Source organism: Pelodiscus sinensis, chromosome 2, assembly GCF_049634645.1.
Source record: "Pelodiscus sinensis isolate JC-2024 chromosome 2, ASM4963464v1, whole genome shotgun sequence".
NCBI classification, from domain to species: domain Eukaryota; kingdom Metazoa; phylum Chordata; order Testudines; family Trionychidae; genus Pelodiscus; species Pelodiscus sinensis.
The window spans coordinates 7,608,475-7,625,180 of NC_134712.1; the positions used below are offsets into that span (position 1 = coordinate 7,608,475).

At 42.7% G+C, this 16,706-nt stretch overlaps 1 protein-coding gene across 18 annotated transcripts in view; it reads left to right on the forward strand.

Annotated features, from left to right (window-relative positions):
- Nucleotides 1-16,706, forward strand: part of PTK2 (protein tyrosine kinase 2) — a 330,274-nt gene that overhangs the window by 218,211 nt on the left and 95,357 nt on the right. For all 18 annotated transcript variants that reach the window (XM_075920049.1, XM_075920046.1, XM_075920048.1 and 15 more), the window contains one exon: nucleotides 1,514-1,566. In XM_075920049.1, the coding sequence (XP_075776164.1) occupies nucleotides 1,514-1,566 (53 nt within the window). The remainder of the gene's footprint in view (nucleotides 1-1,513; nucleotides 1,567-16,706) is intronic.

The following is a 16,706-nucleotide window of genomic DNA, read 5'->3' on the forward strand; positions in this document are numbered from 1 at the left end:
GAGTTCCACATGGGTGTGTCTATACAACAGGGCTTACACAACAAAATAAGCTACTCAAATTGAGCTGCATCAATTGCATAGCTTATTTCAAAATAGCTTATTTCGAAATTGGGAGATTTACACAGCACTTACTTCAAAGTAGAGAGCTCTTCCTCCAACTTCCCTTATTCCTTGTACAATGAGGGTTACAGGAGTCGGAGTAAGAAATCCTCCAGCTTGACAATATTTTGACAGTTATTTCAAAATAACTGCCTGCTGTGTAGATGTGGACTAAGTTATTTCAAAATAATGTTGCTGTGTAGATGTACCCCAGGAGAGCAGAAGGGCCTCTTACAAGATGCAGGTTGCCTGATATTAGGTGTACTGCAACAAAGGACAAGGACAAGGGAAAAATCAATCACTATATGATTATTCGGAAGGACTAATGCATGAGATGCTAGAATAAAAATATTTTTACATAAAATAGATCTGGTGATAAGTAGGAGGTAATTAATTTTAAAATGCATTAGTTTTTTATTGAAAGTGTTTTCAGCTGCTAAACCTTCTGTGATGACATAACAGTTTTCTAGAAGAGCTTCTATTGGTAACAGTGAGTTAAAAAGTAATTTTGCACATTCCATGATGTTGTATTACAGATTCAATATATGCTCTTAGTATGTAGCAGCTGGTTCTAGCGTCAAATATTGATAAGTTTTAGGCAACAGATCTTGCATCATGAAACGCTTTCCTTTCGCAGATCACAGTTCTGTTTCATAAATGAAGAGTGTATGTTCTTCCATTGCAAAAGAAAATATAATAATTTACTGAAACATCTGACCAGAATGTTTCTTTTACTGTTGATGGTTAGTAGACTAATAAATGCACATTTATTTAATCACAGTATTTACCTGACATTATAAAATCATTGAGAACATTTTATTCACTTGTACATAAATAAGTTACATTTTAGACAAAAGGTCAATTCACTCTACCAAAAGGGAACACACAAAATTGCAAAATAAAATCCATCATGCTGCTTTAAATTATATTTTGGCTTGCAGCAGGTACCTAGTCTTTATGGCCCATACTATGTTTCAGCAAAGGATGCTTAAGGGAGACGTTACTAAACAAGTCAACTTGACTATGTTGAAAATATTGTTTTCATTTTAAATTTCCAATATTAAATTAAATAAATGAATATTCTGTTGAATTAGGTAAATAAACTGATGCTTTTTAGAAATGTATTAAAATGTGTTCAGTCAAACTTGTTAAAAACAAGCTTTTCTTGAACTATACATAATGAATCTCTGTGCTTCTTAAAATGAGCTTCTTAAACCATTCCCTTCACTCTTACTCCCCCAGGTGGACTTATAATGGTACATTCCTCTTTTAATTTTCTCCCCCTCAAAATTTGTCTCTTTGGAAAATGGATTGGCTCTGCTAATTACAGTAGGTGCACTGTTAGAATGAATTCACAGTCTATTCGACCGTGAAGAATGTACAGCATTTACCGATTTAAACCTCTGTTTTACAGGCTAGCCAACAATGAGAAGCAAGGAGTAAGGTCACATACAGTCTCTGTATCAGGTAAGGACTATTAAAAGTATAAGTTTATTTAATATTTGAATTTTTTTTACACCTGTGTAAGCATAGTTCACTTACTACTTGCTACTAATTTTCTCAAAACCTTAGCTTTGCTTCCTTCCTTGTAGAGTTATAAAGAAAAACAATGTTTTGTCATTCTTCTATATACTGTTGTTTATAAGATCTACTAGTTGTAACTATGTCCTTATTTTAAAGTATACAATATTAAGTCAGAAAACTTCAAAGCAGAGATAATTTTTAAGTACTAAAGTTTTCAGTGGCTTAGAAATATGCTAGCTTGTAATGGTTTTTCATTAACTGTTTATTTACAAATTACTACTCATAATTAAGATATGCAATAGCTGTAATGAAAGGGAAATAGGCAATATAAAAACTCCACCGTGAACACTTTTTTGTTTTCTGGGAGAAGTGGAGCTCATTACTAGCTTCCTTGTTGATGCTACAATAGTACTATTTATATTTTAGATATTGAAAAGTTTGACAATAGTTTGAATTTTGCTGGGGATGGGGATGTGAGGAAAAACATATAAAACATTAATTAAGTTATAATAGTTTTGAAATAATAGATTCCTACTTCCTTCAGCATGTAGCAGTTTTACTGTTTGGATAGAGCTGCTGTATTACTCTTATGCTTTTAAAGTTTGCATTGACTCTCTTTGAAAGAAAGGACATTTCCTGAGAGCAAAATGTAAAACTAAACGCAAGTCTCTCCATGAGAGGCACCACCTTCTTGATATGCAAGGATTTTAGATTTGTGTTTCCTACTAATGCTTATATACATGTGTGTATACAGAGAAGCCTTACAACACAAGAGAATATGATTATTATAACACATTACTCTAGAGCTATATTGATTGGACATAGGCCTTAGGTACCAATTTTGGGACCCAGATGGAGCTTACATTTAACAATGAGTTGCAGTCTTAAGTATAAAGAGGCTACCACCTTGCCCTCATATTTTTCAATTTGTCACGAATTGGCAGCGCATACAGAAGAAGCTATGGAGTTCATAGCTCCATCATGCAACGTGGAAAGGGAAAGGAAGGGAACAATGGTATTTGACTAGTTTCTCTTTGATTAAAGCTTTTTTGAGACTTTTGTCTTTTTAAAGACCATTATGTTACCTCTGCTTCTGTCTGAAATTACTCCTTTAGGATGAAATTCACTCCTCGCTGCATAGAATGCATTTAGACAGACTTTGTGCAAGAAAATGAGCATGGGAAAGGAGATGGAATTCATTCACATACCATACTGCCAAGCTACAAATACAACGTCACCAAAGCTACTATTCCAGACCGTTGACTTTAATAGCAGCAGCTGTCCCTTCAGTGCTGATTAAACAGGGTTTGGTGTCATTAGATCTGTCTAAGCCTTGGATCCTGCAGTCCATTTCCCAACCAATTAAACAACCTCCTTTTAACTCATGCAAAATGATACACTGCATGTAAACTCCCTTAATACAACCTCAATGTAGAGTAAAAGTATGGAAGGTCCTCGGCATCTCTGAGTATATCACCCTTAATTCTTAATATATTTTTTTTATAAAAACAGAAAAAAACGCTACACACCCACAGAGAGCGAGAGAGTACACATATCTCATGATCTGTGTGATGGGGTGGAGGGTCCCCTATTGGAGGCCTCGGGGTCTCCTGTCCTAGAGAGAAGCAGAAGAGAGGTCCTCCAAGCGGCCTCGAGTGGCTGCATGAGAAGCAGCCAAACAGAGGAGCTGCAGGAGTGGGCATTTGGGGCCAGGAGGTTCATAGAAGGAGCAGCAAGACAAAAATCTGTCAGTTGCTGCCTGGAGCTGGAAGATCAAAGACTGTATTCCTGGCTGGCTGCAAGAGCAGCAGGACCAGAGACAGCTCAGTGTGGGGCATGGAGTTAGGAAGGGTATCTTGGCTATCTGCAGAGATTAAGCCCAGGGAGGGCTCCAGGAAAACAGAGTCTCCCTGAGGGTCAAGAGCATTGGACCCTTCCCAAAAATGGAGGGGGCAGAGGCCCAGACACTATTTTCCTGCTTCTCCCTGAGGCACTTTCCCATCCTGCCAAGGGCCCACCTCCTCTCCCTTTTTCCCCAGGAGGCCCTGCCACTGGCCAAGTGGAGATCAAAGCGGGGCTAGGGAACCCTGGCCTGGGGATGAGGGCAAAAGCAGCCCCATGCCCAGGGCAGGTGGAGGGACCCAGGCTCAGCTGTGGGACCCAGCTGCCTGCACAGATTTCTCTAGCTCAGCTCTGGCTGGGGGTGGGGTCTTAGAGCTGCAGCCTAGCCATGGTAAGAGCCACAGTGAACCCTCCACCTCTCTGTGGTATGGGAGGCCCCCAGCCCGTGTCCCTACCCCCTGAGCCACTCTCCCAACACAGGTTTAGGGAGCACCCTACAGCTTCCCAGGCAGCTTTTATGATGGCCAGGCTGCAGCTCCGAGGCCGCACACCCACCAGCAAGAGCTGAGTTGGGGAGAGCCACCTGGGCAGCTGTGGTAAGCTGGTGCGGATTCATGAACTCTCTATCTCCACCTACCCTGGGGTCACACGCTGGGAACTGCTCTCAACCTCCCTGCACCACGTGCAGGTGAAGAGTCCACACGATTCCCACAAGTGCCCAAGCTCCCCAGCTGGGCTCCATGCTGACCTGGCCAGAGGTCGGGTCTTGGAGGGTAAGAGGAGAGGGAAAGGAGGCAACCCTCCTGATCCCTCCCTGCCCCGATTCTGGCACTGCTGCTGGGGATACAGCCCCATACCAGAGCTAGAAGGTAAAGACTGTATACCCCAGAAGAGGTTTGTTCTGTTAACACCTATAGATAGTGTGTAACTTGGTTGGACAACTGTGTCACGGAACCCCACCAAAATAAATTGATGAAGAGGGAGGGACTCATAAGAGGCATGTGCCACCCTGTTAAAACTCTACAGACTGAGGCTTCAGGCAGTGTTTTCAAGAGGCAGGTGCTGGCCCACTTACTGTTTTTTATTGTTGTAACCGTCACATGTCTCTCCATCCCTAGTTATATATGAATTAATGTGAATGTCTGTGGGCAGAAACTTGCCTTTGATTTGTTCTGTAAAGCTCCATGCACTCTTATGGCACTGTATAAATTGGTTGTTACAGTAATGTGATCAGATGTTTTGGTATGATGATGTTATGGTCTTCTCACCCCATAAGACTGGTGTTTAGGGCCAAATGTAGATATAAACGTGAGGCAGACAAGAAGTGCTCTGGGACCAGCTACAGAGCATTGCACCTGTGTGCACATGAACAGAAGTGGTGTGCAGACCTGTTGTTGGGAATCATTCCTCTAAAGGCCTGGCCTGTAAACTTTAAGAAATGAAGGTGGGCCTAACTAATACAAAACACAAATAAATTAAACCAACAACTCTCTTTGCACTGCTGCTAATTAAGCTTAAATAATTTTGTATTTTTATACTATTTTATTTTTTATTTTATATTGTTTATACTTAAACACTGTGCTTATGTGTTTCGTGTTGAGTTATAAACTACTGGAAACACGGATGCCACACTGAGATGATTCATCAATCCTGCTTATTACTCATTTGGAAGTGTGTGTGGGGAGGGAGGGGGTACTCTTTCCTATGAGGTGACATGAAAGACTATGCAATTCTTTCTGACCTCTTTTTACCTATAATAAAGTCATGTTGCATGTATTCCATCAAACTTAATTCAGATATTACACTGCATTGATGCCATAGACACACATTGTTAGCATGTAAATAAATATGTGGTATTTTGGACGTATTGTTCCTCGGGAGACGTTTTTGTTGAGAAACTCCTTTGTTCCCTGAATGTATCAATTTGCTTCAGATGAAGTAATGTTTCATGTTGACACACACCAGTGGCACTCTTGTTGAAATCTGTATCTGATCCATGGTACTGAACAATGAAAGCAACAAATGCTCAGTTAATACCAGAGTTGAAGATCATCAGAAGCTGACAGCATCCAGTACAAAACCATCTGTGGATGATGCCATAGTGAGCTAGAGAATAAGAGCTTTTCTCTTATGACATTTTAATGCTTACATCCAGAGGTTTCAGATCAGACGGGCCTTTATAACTGTCTGAAAGCTGTAACCTCTGTGGTGCACTTATTAGCTTGGATGCATGAATTCAGAACTCTGCTGCTTGCTTTCACTGACGTTGCTATTTGTTGTTTAGTATTTCCCCAACATTGAAACTTCAGTAGCAAAATTTGATCCAGAGATGCAGCAAAAAATAGTTATACCAGTTTGCCATTCACGACATATTTGTAGTTTTAGCAGTCTTAGCTGAGAGAGACAGTTTCAGAATGATCACACTATCAAGCTAATGAGGTCTGATTTATAGCTAAAGACCAGAGACTGCTAGGATTTGGTTGGGGGACGCACTCAAGTTCAACTACATATGTTAAGCCATTGGATATACAAAATTGAACTATTTCTGCACGATTTCTAGCCTTTCCCGTAAAATAGCTGATACTCCCTAAAGTGTTTTTGGCTCTGTGAAAGCAAGAACCACCATTTCCATGGTATTTAGGCATTCCAAGGTTTTCAGAGGCATGGAGCACATGAAAATGTAAAACAGCAAGGTGGAAAATTACCTAGTGTTTTTTCTGGCCTTAAACAACAAGGTTCCTTTCATACTAAAGTGAATGAGCTGGTTGGCTCCAGAAACCTCTCACCCATAGTTGAAGCAGCGTGGTCCGGGAGATGGCAGACTGGGAGTTAAAAACTGAATTCTGTCCCTGGTTTTGTAACTGAACAGCTTTGTGCGACCTTGGGCACATCACTTTACATTTTTGTGCTTCTATTTCCCCTCTGTTTTGCCTGTTTAGATTAAATGCTCTTCGCAGTAAGTACTGAATCTCACTGTGTCTTCGCACAGCACCTCGCATAATTGAGCTCAGTCTCTGTTGGGATTGCTAGGCTTTACTACAATGCAAATAATAAATACTAAATATTTTTCAATCACAACTCACTACATTTGTCTATACATGGGCATATTTTACTTATGGAACTTTCTTCGCTGGATTACAGATTAGTTGTGACCCCATTGTTTTGGTTTTAGTTATTATAGAGCCACAGAAGTGATTCTGTACCCTAATCACAATTTTTATCCCCCTTTTCCTTAATTTATGCAAAAATAAAACAATCTCCTTTCCACACAATATTATTGCTAACTGCTAACCTATTTTGGCAAACTGATACTATATGTTTAGTATCAAGGTAAATATCTCTAAATTAAAAGACGTAACACGTGAATTCACTAAAATCTTGTTGACTGTATTACAGGCTTTCTGGTTAACTGATAGGGCCTGGATCAGCTCCCTGCCAACCTTGGGCAGGGGCTGCATCAACTCCAATGGGCCCACTGCACGCAGGGGCTGCTAGCCCCAGTCTGTGGCAGGCCTGGCCCCGCCCTTCCCCGCCCCTGCCACAGGTTATATGATGTGGCTCCATGGGAGTGGGGCCAAGGCCAGCTGTAGAGACGGTAGCAAAACCTCCTCAGAAGCAGAGCCTGCAGTCCTTGCAAACCCTGCTCCCAAGGAAGCAGCTTTGCTGTGGCAGCAAAGCCTTTTCCTCATGAGCGGGGCCAGCGGCAGCGAAGCCTCCTTCATGGGAGCGGATTGGCAGGGGCTGGTGGCCCTGATCCCAGGAAGCCTTCACTGCAGGCTGTGCAATATAAAACTAAGCTGAGATTTTTAGCGGTTATGTTACACGGTTACCTTTTTAAACAACTTTTTCATCCCTCATATCATATAAACATTTTAGATATATATAGATATATATAGATATATCTCCCCTTATGGTCAATCCCTGCACTAACTATTTTTTGTGCTTTATTAATGCAATGAAATCCATAGACATTCTCCTGATCCTAGCTATCCAAATCTCATACAGGAACTATGTCACAGTGTGACAAACCCAGACTAGCTGGCTGTTGCACTCGAACAGAGGACAGGTATATAGGGCGCTGGATAAACAGTTTTCTATTCCCTGAATAAAGTCCCAGAGTGTGCTGCCCCGTAATTAAGACAGACACCTGAGGCTAATTAACAGCTCTCCTGAAGGAGCAAGCTAATGAAGCACTTGCAGCCAATTAAAGACTGGAGTACAGCTCTAAAAAGTTTCCCCATGTAAGGAAGTGAGAAGAAGAGGGATGGACCAAGAGGAGGAAATATGTTTGTGGAGAAACTGAGAAGGGAAAAAAATCAGATACCAGAGAAAAGGCACTGGGGTGAGGCTTTTGGGGAAGTGGCCCAGCGAAAAGGCTTCTGTCTTGGGGCTACAGTGAAAACCCAAGAAGTTGCCGCTGCCTAGGGTCCCTGGGCTGGAACTCAGAGTAGTGAGTGGACCTGGGTTCCCCCAGACCTCTCTGCACGCCAGAAAGAACTAATTCTGGGAGAAGAAGATCCAGAACTACAGAGGGATCTTCCCCTTCCCCATTCATTGATGTTGCCAGTGATGGAAAATGGCTCAATAAGCCGTAACTCTGACCTCTAGAACAACATAAGAGGCAGCATAGAGGGTCACAGCGAGCCTCTGAGGCATATAACAACCACCTAAGGAGCGCAGAACCCACAGGGCACGGCCAGAACTTTGCCACAACAGGCACAATGTGAGTGGAGCTAGAAGACGTGGTGCTGTGGGGCCATTGACCATAGTTAATGCATTTTTATGTGGAAACTTCTTCATCAAAAATAGCTACGCGCGACCACATCCCAGACACTATTCCTGGGTGTGTGTGTACAGGGAGATAAGATTGCATAGAGCTGTAACTGACTGGAAGATGAACATAAAAGAGGAAATTCACCCTTGGCAGAGTGAGCAAAAGCTCTGTACATCATAAAAGATGTCATTCAAGCCCTCAAAAAAAACTCTGGGGTAAAATTTAAGTGGTTGAGCAGCTGGCCATATGCTATAGTGGTGACTTCCTCTATAACAAAGTGCAGTTTTGTTTTGTTTTTTACAATGTTCATAAGTTCACATATTCCAAGGCCAGAAGGGACCACTGTGATCATCTAATACTGCATTTCTCAAACTGGGATCTACAGACCACTGGGGGTCCGCAAAGGTACTCCAGGAGGTCTGACAGCCAGCCCCATTGATCAACGCCTCCCAGTGCCTCCTGCACACTCGGGAACACCTGTTCCACAGCTGAGCAGTAGGCACTTGGGGTTGCCAACCCTCCCAGTTTCACCTGGAGTCTCCCAGACTTGGGCTATATTTCCCAGAGGCTAATGGAGTCAAACTGGAAGATTTTAGGCCATTAAAGGTTCAGTAGCACAGTAGGACTGAGATAGATTCCCTGCCTACCCTGGCCCCGCGTCACTCCTAGAAGCATGTCCCTGCATCCCCCAATAGTGGACAGAGGTAGCTTTGCATGCTTTCCCCACCCAATGGAATCTGCAGGGGTTGTGCCTTCCCTCTCCAGGGCCGCAGGGATGTGCCAGCCACTTCAGGTGCAACATGGGGTGGTCCTGTGGTAAGGCTGACTAGGGGTATGCTACCCCACATCCACACAAGCAGCCCATTACTTTGAAATATTTTTCAAAATAACAGATGTGCTCTTTCACCATCCCAGTAAACCTCATTGCACACGGGATTAAGGGATGCCTCAAAATAGCACGTTATTTCAAAATTAGACATGCCAAATTTCAAAATAAGCTATTTCCAAGTAGATTCGAAATAAGATACACAACTTGTGTAGCACAAATTGCGTGTCTTATTTCGAGTTTAGGGTGTTGTATAGACGCACCCTTTGAGCTACCCAAGGTATGCGCCATCCAGCCAGACCCCACACTCTGAGTCTGCTCCTAAATCTCCTGGCCCAACCCTGAGCTCCTTCCACGCTCAAACTCAGTCCCAGAGCCTGCACTACAACCCTCTGCCCCAGCCCTGAGCCCCCTCCAACACCGATATGCTCTCCCAGAGCTTGGAGCCCACACTCCCTCCAACACAGCCTCCTGCCCCAGGCTCAGTCCAAAGCCCTCTCCCACACTCCAAACCCCTTAGCCCAAGCCCAGAGCCTGCACCTCAACTATTGCCCCAGGGGAAAGTGTGGAGTGGGGGCAGAGCCTGTGGCTGAGCAGAGGAGGAGAGGTTCAAAACTTTAAATTAAAAATCTTCAAAATCAAATTGGGGGTCCCCAAGCTGCTAAAGTTTGACAACCATTGATCTGTAACAGGCCATGGAACTTCTCCAAAATAATTCCTAGAGTCTGTCTGTCAAATATTAATATGTGCCCATTTAGAGGAGGCAATTGAAATGTGACAGAATCAAAGCGTTTGTTTTAGACAAGAATTAAGTACAAAATAGAAGCAGATTAAACCGTATTGTTATAATGTAGTTACATTTGTGATGTCATAGGGCATTTTCTGATGACATGAGTGGCTTAATCAGAAGTAAATTCATTTATGCTTACACTTAGATACCAATATATTTTTAATTAACAAAATGTGCTTAAATGAATAATTGGTGTAGATTAAAATTAAGTATAATTAATACTTTGTTAACCTTTAATTTTCCAGACAGAAAACAGAAATAATGTTTGATTGCTGTAGAACTGTAAAAATTAGATGCGGTATTTAGGTGCAGATCTGATCCAGTGACATCTTTGAAGTGGCGGGGCAGGATTTGCTTTCTTTGAGAAGTATACTGTGATCTATGGAAGCTGCGGATGCTTAACACCTGGCTGTAGTGACCTCCAGCATGATGTACTACTTTTTGCTGTAAAATCATAGTTGGATTTATAGTGGCATAATTTTAGTCTTATAAAGTACGTATTGTGACTGAAACTCTCAGTAACTCAGTATATACTGTTTCATTGCACTTCTGTCTGACTGCGCTAATTAAGGACTGAAGCCTCAGCTAATGTAAATTATCACAGGGCCATTGACATCCATGGAGCTGTGATCATTCACAACAGTTGAGGATCTCCCTCTAACACTTCAGCAGAGTTATTCAGAACTTTGAATTTCTTTTCTAAATCTTTATGAAAGAAGTGATATAGAAAGAAAATTCACTCTGAGTGAGATGATAGAATCATTTTACTTCAGTAGATTTTAGTATGTGTTAAATATGATTTAACTTGTATAAAAAGAAACAAACTATAGATATTTTCAGTTGCAGTTCAAAATGAAGCCAACCAAATTGTTGGTATTTTAATGCATAATGAAGGAAAAGATACTACAGTAAACTTCCGATAATCCGGCACCTTTAGGACCCAGCGGGTGCCGGATTATCAGATATGCCGGACTATTGGAAGGGGGGGCTATGAGAGGTCTGGGGTGGGGTGGAGGGGATGCCACCCCAGAGCCCTCATAGACCCCCCCCCCCCCCTTCCGATAGTCTGGCTCTGCCCCAGCCGTCCCTGATTCAGCCGCTGCTGGTCAGTTTCAGCAGCGGCTGAATCGGGGACACCTGCAGCAGAGCAGCTGGGGTGCTGCCTGGTTGGTCCGGTAGCGCGACCCTTGGCGCGGCGAGACCAATCCGGCAGCACCCCAGCTGCTCTTGGGGACGCCTGGGGCAGAGCAGCTGGGGTGCTGCCAGGTTGGTCCTGCAGGGCCACTCCTTGGCGCTACTGGACCAACCCGGCAGCACCCCAGCTTCTCTGCCCCAGGTGTCCCCAAGTCAGCCGCTGCTGATACTGATCAGCAACTGACTCCAGGAAGCTCGAGGCAGAGCTGCTCTGCCCCGGGCTTCCTGGAGTCAGCCGCTGGTCAGTTTCAACAGCAGCTGAATCAGGACGCCTGGGACAGAGCAGCTGGGGCGCTGCAGGGTTGGTCCCTGCAGTGCCGCACCTCGGCGTTGCGGGGACCAACCTGGCAGCACCCCAGCTGCTCTGTCCCAGGTATTCCCAAGTCAGCTGCTGCTGAAACTGATCAGGGGCTGACTCCAGGAAGCCGGGGCAGAGCATCTCTGCCTCCGGCTTCCTGGAGTCAGCCGCTGGTCAGTTTCAGCAGCGGCTGAATCGGGGACAGCTGGGGTGCTGCCAGGTTGGTCCCGCAGCCCCCGGGGCAGCGCTACGGGACCTACCTGGCAGCACTCCAGCTGCTCTGCCCCCGGCTTCCTCGATTCAGCCGCTGGTCAGTTTTAGCAGCGGCTGAATCGGGGAAGCTGGGGGCAGAGCAGCTTCAATGGTCCAGCTGCCCGGTGCACTTCCAGGTTCCTGATGGTGCCAGACCATCAGGAGTGCCGGACCATCAGATGCCGGACCATCGGAGTTTTACTGTACAAGCTAAGCTAATTTCATTATTACAGCACTTGACAATAAAAAGCTGCCTTTAATAATGATGCAGATATGACCTGGAAAAGTGTGGGATGAGGGAAACCAGGGCTCATTACAAGCAGTGCTAGGAGCTCATGGTGGAGGACAAACAAGATTTTATTTAAATTTAACTTCTGCTGGCAAATCACAGTGCTTTCTCTGTTTTGTGACCCCAGTGCCCAAAATGAAAGTCTGCCTTCTGCTCAAGACTGAAAGAGTTTCTTGTGTAAGGCTTAAATTCCCACAGAATTATTAAAATGTAATTGGCAAAAAGGTGGTTTTTGCCTATAGCTTAAGAAGCTTGACTTTCTGACATATGCATTTTATCAGGTTACTTCAAAATGAATTTGCTGTTTGGTAACAAAAAATGTTTCAGTAAAGTAAGAGTTTTTTCTGTGCATTTGTAGCTGTATTTAGTAAAACAATTCATAATAGGACTTTTTTTTTTTTAGTTTCAGAATTACCTGAAAAACCCATGCTTAATAACCTAATGAAACATTCCTGTGATTAAAAAAAAAAGAGCCTAATCCTTGTTCTTGACTTCCTCTTAGGCCTTCAACAAGTCACTAGCCTCTGTGTTTGCAGTTAATATCTATCTACTACCTTACCAGAATATTGTCACTAATTAGTGAATTAATGTATTATAAGCTCTGTTTTCTGTTTAGCAGTAATATTTGGACTTCCTATCATGCAAACTGCATTCTAGCTGTATTAAACTGCTATTGTGTCCTTTCATCGATATTAACGGAGTATTATGATAATTGAATCTGATCTCTGATCTCTGTAAATCATAGAGCATTGATTGTCCTCCACTAATTCCTACATCAAACATATAACTTTAAGGTGAGCTACAGCATATCTTTTAGAAAGATCCAATCAATATTTAAACACATCACTTCTGTTTTTGAGACAAACTTTAAAAAAAAAAAACCCTAACGTTCCAAGTTAAAGCTTCATCAAAACTCATCCTTCTATGCACTGTGACTTATGATATAATAGTGCCTTGAGCAGTGTGAAATGAGTTAATGATAGGGCATTAGTTATGAAAAGCAAACTTCCTTAGCTTTATTGGTTTGTGTCATAACCTTAATATTATGTTTAAAAGCAGGGCCTGATTTACCACGGTGTCATTCCATTGAAGTTACACTAGCATAAAATGGGAGCCATGTGGTGACAAATCATGCTGTTTTTTCCATTTGCTCATATTCTTTCCTTAAGTACATGGTTATTATTTCCTTTGACTTGACCAGGATATAATTGTATATGAGACTGATTGCTAGGTTATGTTGGGTTACTGTCCTTTTTCCTATGTTGTCTGTCCTTTTATTTTCCTGCTCCTTACCATCTTTATTCTACTAAATACTTGCTCAACTTGTATTTGTGTATGTACATGTGTCACACATGATATGGGTATATATATTTATATATTCACACTTAGGAGTTACTACTGATTTACAAATATAACATTCTTTCAGTGCGAATAAATATTTATAGGAACCTTGAAATTCAGTATATTGCGCAAGTAGTATGTATTACAGTTGAACCTCTCTGGTCCAGGACACTCTGGTTCTGCTGGACTAGAGAGCTTTGGTGGCTAGCAGCAGGAGCCAGCTGGGGCAGCAGGAGGGTGAGCAGCCAGGAGCATGGCTGGGAGCAAAGCCAGTGGCCAGGGCTCACAGGAGTCCTGATCTGGCAAATTCTCTTTCGGGACAGGTCAGGTCTTGAGGGTACTGGACTAGGGAGGTCTAACTCTATTATAATCTGTTGTGACATTGGGCTGCTCTATTTACAAAGTGGGGGGTGTTACTAAATAAAAAGCACTTACGAATTTCTGAACATATATATGATCTAGAACGTACTTCTGAAACGTAGTACTAGTCATGCAAAAGCGGCGAGGAGTCCTGTGGCACCTTATAGACTACCTGAAGTGTAGGAGCATAAGTTTTCATGGGCAAAGACCCACTTCGTCAGATGCATGTAGTGGAAATTTCCAGAGGCAGGTATAAATATGCAGGCCAGGATCAGGCTGGAGATGACGAGGTGGATCCAATCAAGGAGGATGAGGCCCACTTCTAGCAGCTGATCTGGAGGTGTGAATTCCAAGAGAGCAGAAGCTGCTTTTGTAGTTAGCAAGCCATTCACAGTCTTTGTTTAATCCAGAGTTGATTGTGTCAAACTTGAAGATGAACTGTAGCTTAGCAGTTTCTTTTTGTAGTCTGGTCCTGAAGTTTTTTTGCTGCAGGATGGCTACCTTTAGATCTGCAATTGTGTGTCCAGGAAGATTGAAGTGTTCCCCTACAGGTTTTTGTATGTTGCCATTCCTAATATCAGATTTGTGTCCATTGATTCTTTTACGTAGGGACTGTCCAGTTTGGCCGTTTTATATAGCAGTGGGGCATTGTTGGCACATGATGGCATATATTACGTTGGTAGATGTGCAGGAGAACGTACCAGTGACAGTATGGCTGATCTAGTTAGGTCCTGTGATGGTGTTGCTGGTGTATATATGTGGGCAGAGTTGGCACCGAGGTTTGTTGCAAGGATTGGTTCCTGAGTTCGAGTTATTATGGTGCGGTGTGTAGTTGCTGGTGAGAATATGCTTCAGGTTGGCGGGTTGTCTGTGGGCAAGGACCGGCCTACCTCCCAAGGCCTGTGAAAGCGAGGGATCATTGTCCAGGATGGGTTGTAGATCACTAATGATACGTTAGAGAGGTTTTAGCTGGGGACTGTAGGTGATGGCCAGTGGTGTTCTGTTGGTTTCTTTCTTGGGCTTGTCCCGTAGCAGGAGTCTTCTGGGTACACGTCTGGCTCTGTCAATCTGTCTCCTCACTTCCTCGTGTGGGTGTTGCAGTTTACAGAATGCTTGTTGAAGATCTTGTAGGTGTAGTTCTCTGTCTGAGGGTTTGGAGAATATGCGGTTGTACCTCAGTGCTTGGCTGTAAACAATGGATTGTGTGGTGTGTCCAGGATGGAAGCTGGAGGCATGCAGGTAAGTGTAATGGTCGGTAGGTTTTCGGTATAGTGTGGTATTGATGTGACCGTCACTTATTTGTACCGTGGTGTCCAGGAAATGGACCTCCCGTATAGATTGATCCATGCTGAGGTTGATGGTGGGGTGGAAGCTTGAAATCATGGTGAAATTCTTCCAGAGTCTCCTTCCCATGGGTCCAGATGATGAAGATGTCATTGATGTAGCGTAGGTAGAGAAGGGGTGTAAGTGGACAGGAGCTGAGGAAGCGTTGTTCCAGGTCAGCCATAAAAATGTTGGCGTATTGTGGGGCCATACGGGTGCCCATAGCAGTGCCACTGGTCTGAAGGTATATGTTGTCTGTGAATTTATCCTCTCACACAACTATTTCAGATTTGGTGACAGCATATACCTTCAGACTTCAAAGAGAAACTGCTGAGCTACAGTTCATCTTCAAGTTTGACACAATCAACTCTGGATTAAACAATGACTGTGAATGGCTTGCTAACTACAAAAGCAGCTTCTACTCTCTTGGAATTCACACCTCCAGATCAGCTGCTAGAAGTGGGCCTCATCCTCCTTGATTGGATCCACCTCGTCATCTCCAGCCTGATCCTGGCCTGCATATTTATACCTGCCTCTGGAAATTTCCACTACATGCATCTGACGAAGTGGGTCTTTGCCCATGAAAGCTTATTCTCCCACACTTCAGTTAGTCTATAAGGTGCCACAGGACTCCTCGCCGCTTTTTCAGATTCAGACTAACACGGCTACCCCTCTGATACGTAGTACTAGTCATGTGACTGGAATGTTAAACTAAATTATAACCTATTTAAGAAGGATATTGGCATTGCCTGTTTCCAAGTCACTGACAATTCTGAATAATATGATTTTGGATGATTATGGATCAATGTCCAAACAAAAAAGTACAAGATGGGGTACTAATTAGCATCTTCTACAGGTAGCTAAATCACACTAGGGAACAGGATGATCAGCTCTTTCCGCACTCTATAATGTGTAGGAAAAAATTTCAATTAGACTAATATTACAGTTTCCTAACTCAAAAAATGTTGCATCCAGAACCACCAGAGAACCTTGTTACATCTAGCCTTGAGAGAAAAAGAGGAATTGATCACAGAACTAAAAATCAATTGTAGCTTAGGCAGTGATCATGATTCAATTACATTCGTAATGGGTAAGCAGAATAAAGTCCATACCAGTAATACATACATTAGTTGCTTTAAAAGGGCCATTTTCACAAAGCTGAAACAATTATGAGTTAAATCATCTGGTAAGAAGAGTGTAATCAGAAAATTGTGACAGACAATTGTGAATCATTTAAGAACCCCTTAGTAGAAAAGCCATGTTCCTAATCAAGGAAGAAGGCAGTACTGGTTTAAAAAAAAAAAAAAGACAAAAAAATGTGGTTTAGAGGGGAAGCTGGGAATTTTTAAAAATTGATAAGAGAAGTAGAGAAGCATTAGAAGAAACGTGGTTAGCAGACGTAAAGATAGTAAAGTTTAAGTATATTTGGAATGGTAAGAATGGTGTTAGTGCATTACTAGATTAAACTGATAGAATTATAAATAATACAGAAAAGTCAGAAGTATTCAGTGACTATATCTGTTCTGTATTTGGGGGGAACACTGATGTAGTCATATTGATGATAACATTCTTTCCATTCCATTAGTATCCCAGGAGAATGTTAAACAGCAGCTACTAAAGTTGGACAGCAGGTCTAAGTGCTTTAAAGGGGCTGTCTGAGGAGCTTTCAGCACTATTTGTTCATTTTTCAATGAATCTTGGAACAGTGGGTAAGTTTCAGAAAAGTGGAAGAAAGCTAAGGTTGTGTCAGTATTTTAAAAATATAAACAGGATGATGTAGGTCATCATAGGCCT